Genomic DNA, 22352 nt, shown 5'->3' with positions numbered 1-22352 from the left:
CAGGCTCAGGAACCCGGGCCTCCCAGAGTTTGGACCTGGGACCACCCATGTGAGTGCTGAGACTTAGCAGTCCTTCACAACTTTACTGCCCACCTACATTCCAGTCAGGAATGAGGCTGGGGCCTCTCACCTGGCCAGACAAGGGCTCACCTCGTCCGGTGTGGAAGGTGCAGAGCCGGGCTCTCCTGGCGGGGCTGGTTCCTGGCCGCCCCCCCCATCCTGTGCCCACTACGGCCCCTCCCTCCATCCCTCCCTCCTTCACCTGGCAGGGAGGGGGCGCTGAGCCGAGGGCAGCCTGGCCGGGAGCCGGGAGCCGACATGCAGGGCGCCTGCTCCGGCTCTCGCAGGGGTGGGGGTCGCACGGGCGGGCAAGACTCAGGGGCAGGAGGAGCGGGGGGCCAGCCAGCGTCTACGGAAGGGCAGGAAACTACCCAAGCAGCCAAAATCAAGAGTAGGGGCAGAAGGGATTCAGCCAAGGGTGGGGGGAGGGGGAGGAAGCAATAAAAAAAATTCAAAAAGTATCCCAACGAAATAAAACTAAAGAAGAAGATGGGAGAAACAGGAGGGAGAGGTGAGCAGGTGTAGAGGAATCCAAGAAGCGGAAATTAAACCCCAGGGCCGGGACTGGGGAAGGCGGGGGGTAGGGGAAGGAGAGAGGCTGAAATAAACCAAGGGCACAAATGGTACCTAGGCATGTCCGAATCAAGAAACTGCCTGCAAAACACAAACAATCACAGGTTAGTGAGGGCGGCGGGCCGGCGGCGGGCAGGGGGCAGCGAGCAGGGGCGGGGCAGCGCGGAGAGAAGCCGCCCACGGCTGACAGGCCCACTTGGAGCCGGAGAGGCTGCAAAGCATGGGGCCTCTGAGCAGGGAAGAGGCCGAGGGAAAGCATGTGGGCAGCCCGAGGCCCGAGCCAGGCCTGGGGTCTCTGAGCCTCAGCATCTGTAGGAGAAGGGCCCGGCCCATCACGGGACTGGAGAACATCAGCCGCGGTCCAAGGAAGAGGAAGGTCCTCAGGAGGGGGCTGCTGGTTGGCCAGCCAAGCCTCAGAATGGTGCCTGCCTGCGGCCACCAGCTGAGGAGGGTCCCTGAGGTTTTTCCAGGGCCAGGCTGGGAGTCGGGGCTGTCCTGGGGCTGGGCGAGCATGGGCAGGAGTCAAGCATGGGGTCAAAGCAGCTACGGGCAAGGTCCACGGCCTGCCCCGTGGACAGGCCTTCCTTCATGCTGGGACCAGGGCCTTGACCTCAGGCACGGGAGCTGATCAACCCCAGGGCTGCCCTTGGGTCAGCCTCACTTCCCACAGCCCCAGGGAGCGGGACCGAAGCCTGTCAGCAGTGGGTCCTCGGGCCTCCAGGAACAGGGGGGAACCTGTTTAGCCAAAGCATCACTGACCCAAGATCCAGCCAGAGCCACAGCCTTCTAAGTACACTGGCATTTAGGGCAGGGCCAGGGCCCCCCAGGGTGCCCTCCAGCAGCACGGCTGGCCGGAGGATGGGAGACCCAGACACACGGTCTTCAGTGAAAGGAGACAGTGCGGAGTGGGAACACCCACCCACCCATCCCTTCTCCTTGCCCCCACTTCTTTCTGCCCAAGAATCTAGCAGTTGCTGGGGCAAGGGAAGGGTCAGAGGTCAGGGAGAATGCCAAGGTCGTCCCCGAGGTCCAGAGTATCACTCAGCATGGCAGACAGGCCCCTCCCAGGCCCTACCCTTCCCTCTGGGTCCCAGTCCCCCATGGGCCCAGCATGGCAGCCCACAGCCCTGCAGGCCACAGCCCTGCAGGCAGCCCCTGTGTGGGTAGGCGCCAGGCCTTCTCTGCCACGTCCCCAGGGTGTGTTCCTACAGCAACAGGAGACGCCCGAGCAGGATGCCCCCACTGTCTGCCTCACCTTCCCACTCTCCCAGGTGTGACCCCCAGCCTGCCTGTCATGGCGCCCCCTCCACATGAGAACACCTCTCAGCATTCTCCACCCAATTCCTCCCTACTCTGGACATGAGTGCAGGGTGCGTTCTTTCTGGAAGGTTCCAGGGCAGGGCTGAAAACCAGAGCCACATCTGCCCCTGGCAGGGTCTCAGCTGCCCGCGCTAAGGGATGGCTCCCTTACAGCCCCCTCTCCGGCGTGTCTATGAAGACTGAGTGTCTGAGCTCAGGAGTTGGAAGAATAAGAGATGACTCCCCCTAGACCCTTCATCTTTACAGATCCCAGCTCTTCTAGCAAGTGTGAGGTTCCCCCACCCGCTCCCAAGCACACCCAGCCCTCAAAGATATTTTTCCTGCAAACACAGCCACGGGAACCTGTGGAGACACCCACAGCTCGAGCTCCAGGGCTCAGCTCTCAGCTTCTGCCTCACAGGCCAGGTGGAGCCCTTGGGAGCAGCCTGTTCAGGACTCCAGAGCACCCGCCTCGTTTCCCCAAGCCCCTAGAAGGCAGCATCCAGACACAGCCAAGCCCGCTGACATCCCCCTCGAAGAGGGTGGCTCTTGGCAGTCATGAGCTGCCCGGCCCCAGCCGGCCCCCAGATGTCCCCCCCTCACATCCCGCCCACCCTGGCAAACCCCAACAGGGCTGGTTTATCAGGGGCTGCCGAGGCCGTCCCTGGGAGCTCACGCACCCCGTCCACTGCCCCAGATGCAGTCGAGCTGCGACTGCCCAGGCTGCGAGGATCTTGGCCATCACCCGGGCGCTTGGGAAGGAAAAGCCCAGTGACAAGGAACATGTGCCAAGCAGTGCCCCGTGGGCACGCCTCCACCCCGGGATGCTGGACCGCCGACCCAGTGTGCCCGTGAACCACCTCCAGGACCCCTGGCCCGAGGACCCCTGCCAGAGGCCACAGAACCACCCTCAGGAGTGTGGTTGGAGAAATTCAGGCCACCCACCCACCCGCTGACCCACGACACTCCTGAGGACAGGACCCAGCTCATCTGCCTGCAATTCCCACAGCCCCTTTGCCGGGTGACCAAATGAACAGACTCGATGAATGTGGCAACCAGTGATGGGACAATGTGCAGACAAAAGTGCCAAGGGACTTTGAGGCCACGAGCACCCCGCCCTGCACCTGTTCCTTGGGGCGTCAGAGAGGAGGGCCTAGAAAGCTTTGGGGCCGGACACGTCCTGTGTGGCTGGACCCTAGGCAGCCAGGTCAGCCAAGGGTGTGTTGGGCTGAGAATACACTCTGGGTCCTGACCCAGACACTGTCTCCAGGGAGTCAGGAACAGAACCGCTGCCGCCCCCTCGAGGGGACTCACCGGTCATCCTGGGCTGGGTGGATGTATCCAGACGAGAGGATGTTCAGAGACAAGATGTTGGGGTCGATCAGGGACTCATCGGTTTCTGGAGTGTTTCGAATGCGACCTACGGGAAAGGCAATGGGCCGTGTGTCACTTCCCAGGAGGGCAGGTGGAGGCCCTGGGTCCCTGCTCACGGCCTCTGCCTGGGCGGGAGCTTTGAAACCATGAGACGCCATCGGGGACCCGGGTCCCCACGTGGCAACAAGAGCATCTAGCGAGAGGTAACACCCCCGGCAGACGGGGGCCCACGTAAGGTCTGCAGCACGCCCAGGCTGCCATCTGTCAGTGGACCAGTCTCCCATCCTCCCTCCTGCAGTCTGAGATCTGAGTCTCTTATTTCTCAGCCATAAATGACTCTGGATCTCTCTCTCCACGTCCCCACAACAGAGAGATTTCAGTCTCCCGGCCTGGAAGGCACAGGCCCTCTCACCTACTGGAAAAGGAAATCCTAGCAAGACGAGAAGGAGGACATAAATGTTTCCTCCTCTTCATACTTGAAAAAAAGAAAAGAAACACTATCCACGCCATAAGGCTCTCCCTGTAAGGGGTGTTTCCAAGAGCCCTCGAAGGCACCGGCACATGGGGCGGTGGCTCCATCTGTGGAAGGCCCCAGGACCTCTGTGACCCAGGAACGCTCCCTGGTGGCCTCATTAATCATTCCTGCTGTGGCAGTGACAGCCAGAGTGACAGCTCTGCTTCTTCCAGGAATAAACAAATAGGAAGTTTTCTTTGCTGAGCCAGAAGGGAACCACTGGGCCTTCCCTCTCGTCCTGCATGAACGGAGACGAAACAAAACCCAACACTCCACCAGGATTCCGCGTCCGCGTGCTGGGGCTGCCTGCTCCACATCCTGGAAGCTTCTGCAACGTTTGGGTTCTGGGGGGAGGTGGGTGTGGACTCCCTGAAAAGTGCCCGCCAGGGCCGGGCAGGGCTCAAAGGGCTTGTCCCCACAGCTGGAGTGCCACACGGCCCGCTGCTGGGACAGGGCTCAGCGGCAGGAAGAAAGCTTGCCTGAGCGCCAGCCTCACCCCCAGGACGGAACACGTGCTTCAGCAGAGGTTCTCACCCGCCCAGGCCGACCAGGCGCTCCACCTGCAAACCGGGACCCATGCAGCCCCTGGTCAGGCAGAGACGTCCACTCACAGGTCTGCTTGGTTTATGAAGCCCAGAGGGGCAGAGCCCAACCCCTTGACCTGGAGGGGGCCTTGGTGTTTACACGAACATCCCCCCAGATCCCTTCCAATCGCATCTCTTCTTGCCCCCAGGCACAGGCAATCACCTCTATTTGCATTTTCAGGAAGAGAGGCGGCTTGGGGGCAGAGAGGAAGGTGGGATCCAGGACCAGGGCCTGGCTCCCCAAGGCCAGCAAGGAGGTGGCCTCTCTGCAGAGACCCGGGCGCTGGTCATCATCCCAAGAATAAGGGTAACAGGGGCAGGAATGGAAGCTCTGTGCGCCTCTCCCAGGCACAAGCTGGGTGCAGCTCTCTGGGCAGCAGGCTCTGAGTGAAGGTGGTGAGACAGGATGATGGCACACAGGACGGCCCCACCCCAGCCTCATTCCCTGTCCCGCCATGTGTCAGGGTGAGCCAGCACATAATTGCTTTGCCTTTGTTTTGTTTTGTTTTTTTTTGCTGAGGAAGATTAGCCCTGAGCTGACATCTGTTGCCAATCATCTTCTTCCACTTTACATGTGGGTCGCCACCACAGCATGGCTGTCGAGCAGTATAGGTCTGCACCCAGGATCCAAACCCCCGAACTCGGGCTGCCGAAGCGGAGTGTGCTGAATTTAGCCACTACACCATACGCCCTGCCCCTTCATCTTTTTCTTTAAATTGATTCACTCTTTTCAGACTTGCCCTAAACAGCATCTGAAATGAAGGTTCATGTGCTTGTTCTATGCTTTTTCTGGTTTGTGTGAAAACAGATACAAAACATTTAAAATGAAAGCATTTGTTCTGCGGCCCCCAGAACCTTGCTGCCCACAGTCCTGCACTTTGGGACACAGGACGATGGGTCTCATGGTCACACCCCTACGGCCACACCCTCAGACCCCCCTCTGAAAGCCACATGGACATGGCCCTTGAGCTGCTGCCCACTGACCACAGAAACACCCTTCCAGAGGGATCCGTCAGCTCCAGGGCAGGGTGGCCTCATGCTGACCACACACGGGAACGGACAGTGGTCCATGTCCTTGAATGAAAACTGGGAAGACAAGTTCTTTACAGCTTGAGAAAGGAAACATTTTGGGCAGACCAAACAGCTCACAGTGTGGAGTTGTGGAAGAGAACATCCAAGACCCAGGCAATGGCTCTGAGCGGACCTGTGTCCCCCAAAAAAGATATGCTGAAGTCCTGACCCCAGCCACTCAGCATGTGACCATATTCGGAAACGGGGTCTTGGCAGATGGCGCAGCTGAGCTGAGGCTACAGTGGAGTCGGCTGGGCCCTAACCTCGGTCCTCGCAGAAGAGGCCACGTGAAGACGGAGGATCAGAGTGACGTGTCTACAAGCCAAGGAGCCCCAAGGACTCCCTACAAACCACCAGAAGCCAGAAGAGGTGAGGAATGGTCCTCCCTACGGCTTCAGAGGGAGCACGGCCACCTGCTGATGCCGTCCTCTCAGAATTATGCCTCCAGAACTGTGACAGGATAAACTCCTGCTGTTTTAAGACACCTGGCTGGTGGTACTTTGTTACAGCAGCCCCAGCAAGCTAATACAGTGATTAAATAGAAATTTGGAATCATCACCCAGGTCTAAGCTCTCCTTTTCAGGTAAGGGACTGAGGCACAGAGAGGTTAATGACTTAGTCTAAGTCACACAGCAACAGGGGCAGAGCTCTGGTTAGAACTCAGGCATCTGACGTGGGGGAGAGTTGGGGGGGGGGTCTATGTTCTTCCCATCAACCCATCCCTGGCCCCCAAGGCAGCACCCACCGCCTCACTCACCCACGACCAGCTCGCGCACTTCCTTCCAGCGGATGTGGCTGCCCGTCTCGTGCAGCAGTGTCACAGTTATCCGTCTCTGGATGCCCTGCGGAGGCCAGGAGAGAGGATAATGTCAGATGGCCTGGAGGCCGCAGGGGGCCAGGGAGGAGGCACGAGGTGGGCAGGGGCAGGGAGGGCTCTGCACCTGGTGGAGCAGGAAGGTCCCCATGCACGGCATCCCACCACGGTGGTCCACCACAGCAGGGATGTAACTGGAAGAGAGAGAGAGAGGCGTGAGGCAGGGCCTTGCCCTCCTCCCCACCCCGCCCACAGCACAGGCCACGGCCCCCAAGCAGTGGAAGGGATGAGAACGGGAAAAACTCAGCCCCTCACTCTGGTGAAGATGGGGGGTTCAGTCCATGGAGACCAGAGTCAGCTGGGCGAAGAAACCCACCATGTGCCATCTCAACCTGTCCCCGGGGCCCTCTCCTCCCCCACCACAACCCGCTGGGGCCCAGGTCACCCCCGGGGCCCTCTCCTCCTCCACCACAACCCACTGGGGCCCAGGTCACCCCCGGGGCCCTCTCCTCCTCCATCACAACCGCTTGGGGTCTCCCAGCCCATCCCCAGCATGGGCACCCCAGGCACTGGACTCACTCGCCATTGGCCTCCAGCTCGCAGATCTCAAAGTAGACGAGCAGGTCATACTTGCAGTGGCAGGGCCCCGGGCAGCGCCGTGTCAGTGTGCTAAGCTTGGTGGCGGGCACTGGAGGGTGACAGAAGAGAAGCACGCACTGATGGGAGACCTGCCCTGTCACGCACTGACGGCATGCTCAGGGAGGAGACTAGGGGTGGGGACACCTCAAAGGCCGGGAGGGAACTTTCCCCCAAGAAAAACAACCAGCGGACCACCACCCCGTGCCCCAGGATATGTCCTGTCTTGGGCACAGTCAGGCCTCAGCAACTGAGAGCTGGCTTCCAGGAACAGATGTGACTGCTCGCTTCCCCTGCCCAGGTGGGAGCAGCACGTGGCCACACACACCTGGGCGTGGGCCCTTGAAGAGAGGGCAGTGGCTTGAGATCCCACAGAACCAGCAGGGCAGCAGGAGCTACACTTGCTCAGAGGCCTCACAACCCAACCAGAATCCCTCTGCTAGACCACAGCCTACTGCACCAGTCCAAGCACCTCATTCCAGCGCGGCTGGGCCCTGCCCCTCAGCTCCCACTGGCCTTCCACTTTCATCCAGCTCCTGATAAATAGGCTCCGTGCCCCAGAGTGCCCCTCATCCACCTCTGTCCAGCCCACGCCTCCAGGCCCCATCACAAAGGCCACTCTTGTATCAAGTCCCATCTGAGCCCCACTGCTTCCCCTATAAATATGGATTTAAGCGTCTCCCGTGAGGCTGCAAGGAACACTGAATAGCCCAGGAAACACACGTGGCCAAGCACAAGACCCCCACAGATGCCAGAATTAACATCAACAAATGAGTGGGCAGGCCTGGGGGAGCTGGAGGGTGTCCTCCCGAGGGACCCTCAGTCTGCAGAACTCCAGCTTCTGGGGATTCAGAAGGCGGGGGCTAAATCTTCTCCCCCAAGCAGGGCGGGCGTGTGCGGGTCACCGTGTGCACAGCCCCGGATGCAGCCCCGGCACAGGCCCCACCCTCCAGGGCACCGGCGCCAGGGACGACGGCCCCCCAGGAACTCAAGGTGGGTTCCTGGGCTGTGAGGGGCCTTGGTTGCACCGCCCAGCCCGGCACCAACTCTCTCCAACCTCCCACTGACCCGGTCCCTGGGCTTCAGCTTCTGTCCTGACAGCACCTACACCCTCTTTTAACTAAAATCTCCAGAGCTCTTCCACGGCCCACCTGCTCCCGCAGGCAGGGTCTCGGGTTCCAGGTGAGGACTCCAAATGCTCTTCCTCCAGCGGATCCTACACCCTCACTGACACCTCTGGCCTCGGCTCCCCATCAACGAGCTTCCTGCATTGCCTTTCACCCCCAAACCTTGTCCATTCCTCGAGGTTCAGCTCAGACGACCCTAGGGCCTTGCCGAAGCCCCCAACCCCCTCACCCCAGCTCCCACACCTCTGTTGTCTGCTCCAGGAAACTCGATGTGGGCACAGGGCAGGCACCACCTGACCATCACCCTGGAGCTCTGTGTGTGCCCAGGGGGAAAGGACATCAAGGTGTCCTTGTGCCTTCACCCCGGGCCTCCTGCTCCAGGAGGGAGCCCCTTACTCCACAGGGACCTCACGAGGCCCAGCAGGTGCAGGGTGGCCCCAGAGAGCCTGAGAGAGCACAGACCCATCTGAGGACTGGGACCTCACTCCCTCACGGGTGGACTCGGGACAGCCCCACCTACCTGGCTTGGACAGAGGCATGACCCGGGGGAAATGGCGTCGCGAGGGCCTCAGGGGGCTGCGGAGAAAGATGCGCCAGCATGAGGCAACAGGGTAGATGGTGTCTGCAGGCGCCTAAGCGGGAGCAGGGAGCTGGGGCAGGGGCTGGCGGAGGGAGGTCAGCACATGGCTGACCCCAGGCCCGTGCCTGCTGTCCTCCCTCCCTCCCACAGGGCCTGGGAGAGGCCCTCCACCAGCCAGGGTCCCCTCAGGACCCCCAGAGCCCACTTGGGAGGCCCCACGAGGCCATAAGGGCCGAAGTGAGGTCAAGCTCTGATTCACAGTCCTGGGGCTTCCAGGACGGAGCCGCCTTCGGCACTCCCAAGGACAGGAGACTCCTAGGGCCCAATGCCCCCAAACCAGCACCTCTCATGGCCCTTCTCTTTCTCCAACACCCCGGACGCCTCACTTAGCTCTGGGTCCCACCTGACAGCTGAGACGGGAGGTGAGATGGCAACAGCAGGTCCCACAGCCCCCTGAGGCCTATCTGCCGTTCACACTCCGGGTGGGGAGGGGGCCAGGAGGGCTCGGCCTGGTCATAAAAGGGACACCCCGACCCACCCTCATTGCCCCCTGGCAGGCCACATGGACTGAGGGAGGTGGACGAATGTTCCCTCCTTCAGTCTGGGGGGGTTCAGGACTCCAGGAGATGAACAGCTGGGCCCCTTGGGCGGAGCTCTCGGCGGTTCCCCCGTGGGCCACCCCTGGCCATCCTCCAGCCCAGCCCCAGGACCCTACCTACTCCCAGCAGAGGTCAAGGTTCTGACAGCGATGCTCTTTGAGAAACTCCCTCCTCAGTCTTGAGGGGAAGGCTATGACCAGCTTGGGGTCCTGCCAACCTCGGGGAACCGGCCACCCCACAGACAGCGGAGGTGGGCGTCAGGAGGCACACGGGTCTGCAGCCACCAGACCCGGCCCGCCCGGAGGAGGGTCGGCTGCACCGGCCGGGAGGGCAGCAGGTGGGCTGGATGAGAAGCTCTGGGAAGGGGCTTTTGGGGCCGGCAGCCCCGGGGCCGCTGACCTGAGCACGTCCTTGCAGAGGGGCGGGAACGGGTGCTGCTGGTAGTGGCCGAAGACCTCGAACACGATGGGCTGGCTCTTGATGTACTCGACGAAGGACCTGGTCACCTCCACTGCGATCTGGGGGGTGAGGTGGGCAGGCGGGAGGGCACGGCCACGCCACGGTCAAGCGGGGGAAGGAGAGTCACAGAGGTAAGCGCCCGGCCTCCACCGAGCATGCCGGGGCCCAGATCGGAGAACCCACACCCAACCCCCCACCCCCAGCCCAGCCTGTGTCCACGCAGGGCAGTGCTCCTCGCCTAGGTCCTTCCAGGCATGCCTTGCCTCCGTCACATGCCCTAAGGACAGACCACCGGGTGGGCAGCCCTTGGTTCTCTCCCAGGACTGATGGGGCTGGGGGCCACAGGTCTGAGCCTTCTTGGGCCCTCGCCCACTCACCAAGGGCTGTGGGTTAAACTGTGTCTCCCCCACTTCATGCATTGAAACCCTAACCCCAGGATCCTGAATTTAGAGACGGGACTTTACCAAGGTCTTCGAGTTAGAATGAGGGCCTGAGGGTGGGTCCTAAGGCAATATGACCAGTGTCCTTATGAAATTGGGAGGCGGGACACAGAGACAGGCATGGAGGGAAGCCCAAGCGAGGACACAGGGAGAGGGGCCTGGGATAGATGCTCAGAAGGAACCACCCTGCCCACACCTTGATCTGGGCTTCCAGCCTCCAGAATGAGAGGCGGTAACGCTCTGTTGTTGAAACCACCCAGAGTAGGGGGCTTTGCTCTCGAAGCCCCAGGACACGTAGGCGCAAGAGTACACACTTTCAGACCTGGCCTCATTCTCTGGCTTAGAAACCACTGCGCGCTCCTCCTCCCCGGAGGGTCAGGACGGGCTGCCGGCTCAGGCCCCTTCGGAGCATGGGCTCTGTGACTGCTGGCTGCACACCCCCCAGCCTGGCTGCTCAGGGTCAAGGTCACATTCCCTGGCCTGAGGCCTCTCTACCTGGCAGCTTCCATTATCTCGAGTGAAGCACCTCCCTCCCCCGTGGCCTGTTTAGCCATTCTCCTGCCTCACCTGGAAAGCTGCCTGCTCTCCTGACAGCCTGGCTGGAGACACTCCACTGTGGGAGCTTTCCTGAACTCTCCCGATTATGCCCAGGCCTCACCACATGCCCTACCTCCACGTCTTCCCAAGACCAGGCCAGGACCGCCTGGCTGGCACCCCAGCCTCTGCACAAACTCTGGCCACCCCAGACACGACCGCTGTCTGCCCAGGCTCGCTGCGGGGAGCTCTTACCTGCCCCCGCCCTTAGTCTTAAACCCACCAAGGCCCCCGCGACCTAGCAATAGCCCACACACCCCACCCGGTGTCCGAGGGCCCCATGTCCTCATGCCCGGGCAGCACACGGCAAACGGTGGGTGCTCAGAAGAGAGAGGAGGAGGAAGGAGAGAATGAGCAAAGCTCAGTCCAGTTTCAGGGAGGCGGCATAAACCAGAGACCCCGCAAGGGGCCAACCAGTGGGATGGGGACATGGGGGTTCTGAGGACGTACGTTTTGGACGTGGTAGAAGCCGAGTGGGGGGCCCCTTCCTGTGTTCTTCAGGGGCTCCGTAGAGAAGGCCTCGTCATGGCGATGGATGAAGCTGAAAAGCAGGAGGAGATACTTGACCGGGCGCAGGGGACCAGCGTCCTCGCAAGGATGGCCAGGAGTGTGTGGCCCCCAACACAGCCTGTGCCTTGCTAAGAGACCCCCACCTCCATGAGGCCCAGCCTGGGGCGCCAAGCTCACTTAAACTGGCAGAAGATGTCGGCATATTCGGCAGAGATGCTGGACGCCTGCAGGACGGTCACGCGGAAAGTGAAGGTGCTGCCCAGGCGGAGGTGGTCCAGGGCGGCGTCCAGGGGCCCATCCAGGGCAGCTTTCTCAGGGCTGTCTAGGAGGAGGCCTTCCGGGGGCACAGCTGCTGGGAGCAAGGGCAGAGCAACATGACGGGACCCCCCAAGGGGGACTAGAGTCCGGGGTCAGGCGTGGGGTCAGGTGGCCTCCCTCTGGACCCCAGGAGCAGGGAGAGGCCTGGTCCTTCCCTGCTGTGCCAGGCTAAGAGGTGGCGGGACCTCCAGACTACAGTGGGGTGGGGGGCCGTGTCCCAGTGCCCACGCCCTGGGCAGCCCTGGGACCTACCTGAGCAGGTGTTGTTGTTGACCTCGTCGGCCGAGGGCCCTGCGTCCGCACCCTGGCCCTGGCCTTCCACAATGCGGAGCTCTTCCTGGGAGGTCCCGGAGCGGGACATCCCCACCACGGGGCAGGACTCGGACTGGAACTATGCAGGACGAGGGGATGAGTCAGAGAGAGCCGGCCAGGGATGGGACCAATACAGCCCCATGGACGACCCCAGAGCCAGGGCCGAGGCTTCGGGGACCTGCATTCCAGACTGTCTTGGCATGGATGGGCACCCACCTCCCTCAGCCTCAGTTTCCCATGCTGTCATGGCCTCTGTTGACTCCACGGTGGAAAAGATGGGAAAAGGTCTCTCTGGTCTTCAGTTCTGCCCCACAAACCCCCAGCCAGGACCCCTCCCTCAGCTCCTCCTTGTGGGCCAGACACAGGTAAACTGTCTGCTTGAATCTCGGGGCCCTCGCCATGTACCCCATCACAGGTGCCCACACAGCCTCCCTCCGTGTACCCTGCACTCTCCGTCCAATGCCCTTCGCCCCTCCTCTGCATTCCCAGCAGACGACCCCCTCTCAGAGAGGGACAGTGTTAGGGGCAGACACACCGCCCTCAGCCCAAGGCGTCGGGAGCACTGGGGTTCAGAGCGGCAGGTGGCTGGGTGGGGGTGAGTTAGGAAAGACTCCAAGAAGGAGAGAGAAGGAGCCCCTGGCCTGGGGGCCCTGAGTGGGACCTTCCTTCTCCACCCTCTTGCCTGAGAGCAGAAGGGGGAGCCTGGGAGGAGTGTACTGTCTCTTCGTGCGAGGACCGAGGCGGGCAGCACCTCGACTTTCGGCACCGAAGCAGGGCCACTGCAGCACTTGCTGCTGGGACTGCGGGGAGGGGCCTCCCCGGGGCCCTTCATGGGTCCCATTGGGATGTCGGGGGTGGGGCAAGGGCAGTGGTGGAAACGCAGTGTCCTGTGAGGACCCCTAGGGGAGCGAGCCCGAGAGAGAAGGGGAACCGGGCAGGGCAGAGGCATCTTGGTGTCTGTTCCAGAATTCATGGTGCGCACCTGCTCTGTGCCCCTGGCTGCAGCGGAGGGCCAGGTGGGGAAAGCAGGTACAAGGCCAGGAGAGGCTGTGGTGGGGAGATGGATGGACCCAGTGGGTCAGGGCAAGTCAGATAATGAGGGATGAGGGACAGCCATGAGGCTTGGGGCTTGGGAAGACAGGAAAGAACCCAGGAGGACCCAGGGCCCACGGGGCAGGCCCAGGGCACATGGGACCCCTCTGTCTAGCTGGCCCCTCGGGCTGGGTTGCAGGCGTGTGGGTTGAAAATGTATGGCTGCACCACAGCCCCACCGTGTGCAGACCCTTGCATGGTACCTTTTCGAAATGCTGGTCGTCAAAAGAGATTTTGGCAGTTCCAGACTGGCGGACGCCAGAGCCATAATCAGGGGCCTCTTCATCAGCTGAAACAGGAACAGAGCAGATGGTCAGGGCCCATCTAGTTCCCCCGGTGGGTGTGGCAGAGCCAGCCTGAGCTGCCAGGTGAGGGGAGGGCACGGGAACCAGGTGGGGCTCTGACCCACATGAGGGGATCCCTGATGCTGCCATCAGAGGCTCTGGAACAACCAGGTCACCACCTGGGGCACAATCACCACCAGCCTGGGCTGCCCCAGGGCCCAGAGTCCTCAGCACATGGCCATGTCCTCAGCACAGCCTGCTCTGGCAGGGGCCACGAACTCCACATTTTCAAAACCAAACTTAGGACCCCTGCCCCTCTCTCCGAGTCCTGATCCCCACTCCGCCCCTCCCCAAGACTCAGATGCTCCAGCAGAACCCGGATCCTCCTGACTCCTCCCTCCACCTCACGGAGCAGAGCCCGCCCCACCACACCCTGCTGGTGTCACCTTTGGAATGACACCTGTCCTACACCACCCTTCCAAGCCACCACCGTCACCCATGCGGACACAGCGCTCCATGCTTCACAGTGGTTTCCCACTATGTTTGGGACAAAAACCAAACCCTTTTGCTGTTTGCCTAAAGGCCCCCCAAATCTGGCTTCTGCTGGCCTCCTTGACCGCCAACTCCAGCCACTCTGGAGGAGCCCTTGCAGACTCCCAGGGTCTCCGACCCTCTGTTCTGGGGCCTATGAGAGCGCTAACACCACCGTGCTCTCCACCCTGGCTGTCCGAGGGCCTGTTGCTCTGACCTGCCATCACCCAAGGCCTGGGCACAGCAGTGCTTGGTGCTGAGAGACCGGACAAGCTGACCTCTGCCACGGGGGGGCGGGGGCAGGTGCGACTTCTGTGACCACAGAAGCAGGGTTCCGTGGCTTTTTAAAGTTCCTTCTCCTCCGCCACAGCCACCAGACTGGGCTTGTCAGGTGTGGCCCAAATATAGGCTGTGTCCACCTGGGGCTGAGCCCACTCACCTGGAGCTGAGCTGGGCAGGAAGGGCCAAGGAAAAGCCCAGGGGGACAAAGTTCCCCCTGAGATGGCAGGGACAGCATCCCCCCTGAGGGACGAGGCTGGCACGAGAGATTCCCAGCGTCCTTGTTGGCTGGGCCTTCCCTAGTGCCCCCTCACTCCCCACTCCAGGGTCCCAAGGAATCTCAGCACCACGGTGACATGGCTGCAAGGTGCTACAAAGAACACCTGGAAATTAGGGGCTAGTGGGAATTTGGCAATAGGTCCCGAGAGTGGAACAAAAACCACCTAAGGGGGCCAAGCTGTTGGGGCAGCGAGGGGCTGAGACCCCCAGGAGGGAGACCAGAGACCCCTTGAGTCAGGGTACAGGCCATCTGCATTGCTCACACTCTCAGCCAGCCCTATCTAGGCCAGGGGTCACTCTGCGGCCCAAGCTCTCTCTCTGTCTTGTCTGTCCATCTGCCTCATTCTCTCCCCAAGGTGCCCAGCTTGCCAAGGCCATGAAGAGGAAGGAGAGTGAGTCTGTGGAGGGGGGCGGGGGGGTGCCAGAGGGGGTGAGGGCAGAGAAGGGAGTACTGGCCATTACCACAAGAGCACCAGGCCCTCTGGTCTGCAGCTTCCCAGTTGGCCAAGCATGCTCACATCTGTGTTCTGGAATGATCTTTCAACATTCCTATCTAAGAAGCTTCAAATGGGGTGCCATTTACAGGGGAGCAAACCCAGGATCAAAGGCATCCTGCGGCTGGCCCGTCCTGGGAGCCCAGCTGGTGGGACGGGGCTGGACGGTGACCGAGCAGTGAGAGGGTGACACCTCTGCAGCGAGGGGGCTTGAATCTCCACGTCCACGTGTGGAGGGATGGTCCGCAGCCTCTGGGCCCAAGAGGCCGAGGGTTCTGAAGGAGGGGCGTGCTGGAGAGTCGGGAGAGAGGCCCCAAGGGCGCTGTGGGCAGGGGTTGGGAGCCAAGGGCTGAGAGACGACGGTGGAGGGGTGAGCTAGGAGAGAGCGCCACTCCACACCAGGCTGGGGCGGGGAGCCAGGTGGCCTCAGAGACCTGGGGCTGCCTAGTGGGACGGAGGAGGCCCCTGAGCCAGAGCAGGCTCTGACAGCCCTGGGCTCAGCCTGCACAGCCCAGAGGGCCTCAGCTGACCCGGGAGAGTCCAGGAGACCAGAACCAAGAGCAGGGCAAAAGGAGCTTCCCCCTCGGACCCCACCTGGGGGTCAGCAGCCTAGACGCTAGCTGGGGGGAGAGATGGAGAAACAGGAGGCCCGGGGCCTGGGTGAGATTGGCCGCATGCTGACTGCTGTGTGATGCCCGCAGAGGCCTCCCCACCAGGGCCTCCATCTGTGAAGGGAGAGAGCAAGCCCCGGGGCTGCCCTGCACGTACCTGAGATGGCCTGGACAGCCACGCGGAGGAAGCCCTTCACCTCGCCCTTCTCGCTGACGATGGCCACGCGGTGCACCAGGGGCACGGGGTACAGCAGGTTGCTCAGGTACACGAAGGCCCTGGGGGGAAGCAGAGGTCGAGGTCAAGGCCACCCCAGCATGTGCTGTGGATGGCGGGGTCACGGCTGGCTCACGACACAACACTGCAAAGCAGAGTGAAGCGCTGGGCAGCCAGGGCAGCAAGCAGCTGGGGCGGCGGGCAGGCAGGGAGGGGAGAGGACCACGGGCGAGGTGCTCAGAGGAGACAGGAGGAGGAGGAAGGACAGAGGAGGAGGAGGGCGTGAAGTGGTGAGTGGGGCTGGGCACAGGGCAAAGCCCATGGGCCGTACCCGCTGTCTGAGAAGAGAACAGCTGAGGAAGGAAGGTTTCAGCCTGCTTCAAGGAGGAGGAGGACTTGGGGACCTGGACACGCTGAGCTATGACCCTGACACTGTTATTAATGCCCCACATGGTCCCCCTACCTCCCGCCCATTCCCCAGTGGCCCCTAATGCTCCCGGGCCCCACCGAGGGGCTCGGATGGCGGGAATGCGGCTCATGATTCCTTCCCAGCCCCCTCCAGAAACACGGCGGGTGGGAGCTCTGCGACATCATCCGAGACGGGGTACCACCCCCAGCCCAGTGCCCAGGAAGGGCCAGCGCAGCGGAGCCCTGAGGACACCCCCTGATCCCACGGCGCTGCCTGGCGTGTCCGGGGCAGCTACCCACAGAGCGTCCAGAGCCCTCCCTTTCCCACGCAGCTCAGCTATGCACCCAGTTGGTGCCAGGGCAGCCTGGGCAGAGGCCACGTCACCCAGGTGGCTGCCTCACCACCTGAGCTGGCCAATGTGCAGGGGTCCCACGGCAGCCAGGAGAACAGACAGGACCCCGGAACACTGTGCTGCCCAGCCAGGGGGGTGGGCTGATGTGGAGTAAAACTCCCCCACTGTTCAGGGCAACACTGGTGGGATGGGGCACCCTCCTCAGGTGGGGCACCCTGGCACAGGAAGGACCCATTGTGGTGAGGACCTGCAGCTCCACCCAGATGTCAGTGCAGGACGTGCCTCCCCTGCTGCCCTCCCCTCCAGGCAGCGACTGGTGGCTCCTGCTCCAGCCCAGAGGCACAGACGTCAACAGCGCTGGGCTCCCAGGGGATCTGGTGGGTGGGAGTCCCAGGGTGAGGACACAGCTTGGGGAGGGATGGGCAGGATTTGGCTATGGGAGGGTGGGAAGTATGCAGGAGGTGGGGTGAGGGAGCCCCAGGGCCTTAGCCAGGAAGGTGGGATGAAGGGGGTGGTCAGAGGTGAGAGCAGCAGCACGCTGCAGGGGTGAGATGGGACAAGGGAAGGTGGAAGTCGGCTGGCCGGGTGGGTGCTGGTGCCCAGGTTTGTGGCTGAGGGTGGAGCCAGGAGACGCTGGGAGGCGAGGCACCCCCTGCCCTGTGCTCAGCTTGCTCCAAGGTCAGGTCAGATACCACCCAGGCTGAGCCGCGGTCCTCGCCCCACACTGGGAGCTCCAGGAGGGCACCCCACTCCAGATGCCCCCGATTCTAGCCCCTAGCACCTCCTCTTAGGTGGGCTCCTGATTTTGCCCCCACCCACAATCCCACTGGCCCTCTCCCAGCAGAAGGTCAGAAACCCAAGCACCATCTTTCAAGTCCTTCGGTTCTACCTCAGTCTCTCTGAAGTCCCCTCGGCCGGTCCACCACCACCAGTCACCCTCCTGCTTTCCCCACAGCCCCACAGCAGCCAGAAGGGACTTGGGACGCTGATCAGACCCCCACACCCTCGGTGACATCCAAGCCCCTGCCTCATCCCCAGCCCCACTGACCAACCCCGGTTCTGGCCACGTGGGCCTCCAGTCGGTCCCTGGGATGCTCCACGCTCCCACCACTGCCCGTGCTGGCGGCTGAGCCCCCTAGGCCAAGACAGGTCTTGGTCAGGGACACAGTACGCTGCCTCAAGGGGTCCTGAGCATCTCCCTTGGCCACCCTCCTGGAGCAGAGGAAGCCCCCGATGGCTCCCTGGAGCCCCTCTCTGCCCCACACAGCACCCCCTCTGAGGATGCCCCAGAGAAGGGGCCATCTCTCCTGACTGGAAGGGCTCCGCTGCTCCAACCACCCACCAAGGTGAGGGGGGGAAGCCACTAGCAGAAGCCAGCCTGGCCCTCGTCACAAGAGGAAACTGAGGCCCAGGGAGGGGAAGCCCCTTGCTGTAGTCACAGAGGGCACCCAGCAGCCAGGGACAGGCAGCTGCCTCAGGATGGGGAGCACAGTGGTGGCCTTCCCTCTCCAGGCACTTGGGCTCCTGGCCAAGGGCCTTTGCCTGAAATTAGGGGTGAGTGAGGGGGGCTGCCACGGTAAGCAACGCCGTGAGATCCAGAGGGGAAGTGGAGGGAGCTCAGGACTCGGGCTTCGGGAAAAGGCGCGGATCCTGCTCTGCCCTCCTCAGCTGCGTCCCCATCCAGCCATCCCACCATGCTAGACAGAGCTAAAGGGACCAGGGAGGACAGCCCCAAGCTGCGGTGTCCTCAAGTCAGCGCCTCGCCCTGCAGCCCCCACCCCACCTCACGGGGCAGGGCTTCTTCCCTGGGCTGTTGGGAGGCAGAGAGGCACCGAGGAGCTCCCGGGGGCCCCAGGCACAGACGGAGGCACCACAGCCTGCCCACCCACACCTACACTCTGCAGGGAACCACAGGAGGACCCCTGGGGAGGGCGGGAACACCTCCCATTGTGGGCCAGGTGAGGACACGGTGACAGGCACAAGGGTCCTTAATCACTACTGCATCCAGGAAGGAGAGGTTAAGGGCCAGCCAGGATCAGGGCCACCTCAAAGCTCCCCGCCAGCCCAGGGCTGCCTTCCTGGAAGGCTTAGGGGGCAATTCCACAGGGGCTGGCTTTGAACAAGCAAAGCCCTGGGCTATGGGGCCACCTAGACCACCACTCACAGCACCCTAGAGGCGACCCACAAACTGCTGAGCTCCCCAGGACCACACCTGAAGGGACCTGAGGTTACCCCTCCCCCTTTCTGAGCTCATAGGGTCCACTCCCACCCACTTGCCAATTTTCCACCCCAGGCTCCACAGAGACCAGGCCAGACGGAAATGGAGGCACTACACAGAGAGGTAAACTAAGGCAGAGGGCAGGGCACAGGTCACAAGGCAAGGCTGCAGCAGGCGGACCCCATCCTGGCTCTCTCCCCAGGGCTTCACTGCTTGACAATGCCTGCTCGAAACCGACTGTGGTGTCCCAGCGTGGACACGTTCTGCTATGTTGCCAACCCATTAGCTCAGGAACCTGCAGCATTTCACAGACTCAAGGTTCCCACAAATAGGATGGGGGCTGGGCCCTTCGTGTCCCCAAGGCCCAGTCATCCCATTGGCAGTCCAGGAAGAAATCACAGAAGCCTGTCCCTCTGAGCTCACCAGGGGCCAGCACCAAAACATATGCTCTTCCAACACCTGGGCGGCAGGTGCGCCCACATCTCGTCACTTTAAGATGCCCACCCACGCATTTCACATCTCAATTCTGAAACTCGGGCTGTCCTAATCAACAGCATATCTTAGTTCAACTGGCTGCATCTTTCTTTCTCGGGGGTGCACAAAATACGGGTGTCTGAGATCTAAGACGGTGTGTTAGAGCTGATGGAATCTGGCGTTAGTACCCCACTTCACAGATGAAGAAACTGAGGCACAAAGACGTTAAGGAAGGGGCTGGGGGCTGGCAGCTAAAGCTTGAGCTGGGATCTACAGGCTGGGTTCTATCCAGCTCTCAGTGGTGTAGACACCATGCTCCATGGCCTACCCACTTAGTTAACACAGCTAGTTAATCAAGTAGATCAATTCTTTTATGATCTTTTGGGACTTCCTCATGTAGAGGGGAAGGAAAACCTAGACTCATGTGGCATTGAAAGCTGCCATGCCCAAGCTCATCCCCGCAGACAAGATGCAGCCTAGATGTCCCCAGAGCCGGGGCCCCAGGGGTGGGGCCTCGAGGGACCCCCTGTTTGGAGGTCAGGGTTATACAATGAAAAAGACTCCTGGGGTCCATTGCCAAACCCTCCCCTGTCTTCTCTGAACTTCATAACACAGCTGTGGGCAACTGCAAATTCTCATGCTCATCCTGAGCTCCTGGTGGGATCCAATGATCTAGCTGCAGCTCTGGACCCAGATGCTCTAAGAATAAGGAGCATCTGGCACCAGATGCTGGCTCCTCCCCATGGCTCCTCTCTCCTCTGGGCCGCCCCTAATCCGAGTGCACTTGGTGACAGTGACAGGTGCATTCAGCCAGAAGGGGCCTCTGGGGCCCAGCAGCCACTGACCCTGGTGGCAGCACCAGACTTGAGGGGCTGCGAGCCAGGGTTGGAAGACCCCACCCCCCACGCAGAGCCCACCCTAGCCAACAGCACTTGGGACATGAGGCGACGGGGCCCACAGTGCAGAGGCTGTGCCTCCCTCTCACTGCCCCCCAGGTAACAGAAATGACCTGACATCAGCACCCACCACCATAGGGGCCAGAACAGCCCCAGCCCCGCCCAGAGGGCATTGCCGGCCACCGCACACAGAGTGGCTCGCAGCCTCATTGGCAAAGATTCAGGCTGTGTGGTCCGGCACGTAGAGGGCAATCAGCTGGGAGCTGAGGGGTCGGCCTCACCAGCCCAGGTGGCACATAGTGGACGCGTAACAGGTCAGCACTTTCCACCCAGAGTTCTGGACACTTCCTTGGGCAGTCACCTCCTTTCCCTCGCCCAGTCCCCCTTTTCCTGGGACCCTCCAACCCAAGAAGTCAGCCCTCGCCTTCCTCTCTGCAGCTCCCCTGCCTATCCACCTTCTGAAAGCAGTAGTCCAGGCAGGGAGAATTGTCAGGGGAAACCAGAGCCCCCAGGCCCACTTCCTCTGCCTGGGTCAGCCCATCCCACCTCCCCAATTCACCCGGCCCCCCAGACTCCCAGAGGCCCCCTGGGGGGCTGACCCTGGACTTGGGTGAGGAGCCCCGGGCCAGGGCGTGGGAGGCCCATGCCAGGGGGGCTTTGTTGGCAGAGGCGCACGCACCTTGAAGCAGGCTGAAACCCACCCGAGAGAGAGGAGGCGGCAGACACAGCAGAGCCAGGGCTGAGTGTGGCGGGAGGGGAGGAGGCAGCGCTAACCACGAGATTGGTGAGGTGCAGAGACGCATGCTGGGGCCAGGAAAGCCTTTCCGAAGGGAGACAAGAGTGGGCGCCCCAATTTCGCTTAAGCTTTGGAGAGAGAGCCAGCAGCTACCAGAAGGATAAAAGGGAACCAAAGACAGGGTCCTTCTCGGGGCCGGGCCTGCACAGCTGCTGCGCGGGAGAAGCCAATTCTCGCCAAACCAAAAAGATCAGGACGTTTCCAAAGGAAGCCCTTCACAGACCGCCCGCCGTACGGGGGGCTGGCCTCTCACGGATGACTTGGGTTTGGTTTGGTGGTTGTGTAACATCTCAGATCCACAGAGGGGGGAAAGTGTCGGAAGGACCCAGCTCTTTCTGGCTGAGACTGCGAGAGCCCACACCCCGTTTCTCCCGGTGTCCTCGCTCCCCTGCGCCCTGACCCCAGGCCTACCTGACGCCAGAGCGACTCCTGGGCCCAGCAGGCCAGCGGGCCTGGCCCTAGTGGCCTGGGGCATTCTGAGAGGTCTGTGTGGAGCTGCCCCTGGGGTAACACCTCCCTCTCGGGCTCAGCAGAGCCGGACGCCTACACCCGGGACGTCTCAGAGGGAGAGAGCCACATGTTTTTATCCAGGAGGCCAGCATATCGCACCCATGGAAAACTAATCAGATGACACGTGCCCTTGGGAGCCTGCTTCCTTCCGAGAGGAACTGATGGGGCTTTTTCTCCATCATCTGCACCCATGGGCTCCCAGTGTAAATGAGCCCCATTATCTGGGGGCCAGCCTCGGTCTCCAGCTTTCAGTACTGGTGCTCCAAGATCGAAGCTTCCAAAAACTTCCATCGGCCTAGGCCAAGGAAGCAATCTCAAATTCCAAAAAAGGTTACCATTAAAACTATCTTACACCTTTTTATATACGTAAAATACATAAATTCAGCTGTTTCATGAACCGAATGTCCTATTGCTACAGCTACGTTTCTAGAACTTTCCTTCACCTGTCTTGCTTCCATTCCATGAAAATAAAAAATGTGAATGGCAGCTGTATTTGCCCAATATGCCTGCAGGGCAGGGTCCCTGCTCCCAGGATCTGGGCTTCCCCACGGCCTCCGCTCCACCTTCTGACCTTGGCCTCTCTTATCCCTCTAAAAAACATAATAACCGCTCCTCTCTGCAGAGGGCACTTCCAGTGAAGGCACGGAGCCACATGCCCCTGTCTCTCACCATGACAGCCTGGGAGCTCAGGAGGGACGGAAGCATCCTCACCTTTAGACAGAGACAGGCTCAGAGAGAGGCGGGGTCAGCCTGGGCCCCACGGCTTCAGAGGGAGGCCCTTCCACTGCTGGAGCACCAGCCCTTCCTCCCTGCCCTCCCTCCGGGATGACCTCCTCTAGCACTGAGAGCAGACCGGGAGCCTCCAACTCTTGGAAAACAGTGGAGGGTGGGGAAGCCGCCTGGGCTGGGATGACCTGATTTCCAGGACGATGGGACCTTTCCAGATGTCCCCCGCAGGCCCCGCACAAGGACTCTTCTTGGGGTCCCAGTGGCCACTTCTCAGGGTTCTAGCGCCTCTCTGCAGAACAGTTCCACCTGCACGGAGCCGG

General features: G+C 61.6%; 1 protein-coding gene across 8 annotated transcripts in view; it reads right to left on the bottom strand.

Annotated features, from left to right (window-relative positions):
* KIF1A (kinesin family member 1A) overlaps nucleotides 1-22352 on the bottom strand; it is a 100536-nt gene that overhangs the window by 18094 nt on the left and 60090 nt on the right. For 4 of the 8 annotated variants that reach the window (XM_046644733.1, XM_046644737.1, XM_046644735.1 and 1 more), the window contains 12 exons: nucleotides 15592-15710; nucleotides 13160-13245; nucleotides 11805-11943; nucleotides 11412-11583; nucleotides 11175-11265; nucleotides 9631-9749; nucleotides 8573-8628; nucleotides 6869-6977; nucleotides 6417-6483; nucleotides 6233-6317; nucleotides 3247-3352; nucleotides 688-714 (listed from right to left, as the gene is read on the bottom strand). In XM_046644733.1, coding sequence (XP_046500689.1) covers nucleotides 688-714; nucleotides 3247-3352; nucleotides 6233-6317; nucleotides 6417-6483; nucleotides 6869-6977; nucleotides 8573-8628; nucleotides 9631-9749; nucleotides 11175-11265; nucleotides 11412-11583; nucleotides 11805-11943; nucleotides 13160-13245; nucleotides 15592-15710 — 1176 coding nt within the window. The remainder of the gene's footprint in view (nucleotides 1-687; nucleotides 715-3246; nucleotides 3353-6232; nucleotides 6318-6416; nucleotides 6484-6868; nucleotides 6978-8572; nucleotides 8629-9630; nucleotides 9750-11174; nucleotides 11266-11411; nucleotides 11584-11804; nucleotides 11944-13159; nucleotides 13246-15591; nucleotides 15711-22352) is intronic. The other 4 variants (XM_046644734.1, XM_046644739.1, XM_046644736.1 and 1 more) reach the window with 1 other exon arrangement.

This window comes from Equus quagga, chromosome 17, assembly GCF_021613505.1.
Source record: "Equus quagga isolate Etosha38 chromosome 17, UCLA_HA_Equagga_1.0, whole genome shotgun sequence".
NCBI classification, from domain to species: domain Eukaryota; kingdom Metazoa; phylum Chordata; class Mammalia; order Perissodactyla; family Equidae; genus Equus; species Equus quagga.
Note: the sequence above shows the minus strand (reverse complement) of the source record. Positions and strands in the feature narration are given on the sequence as shown.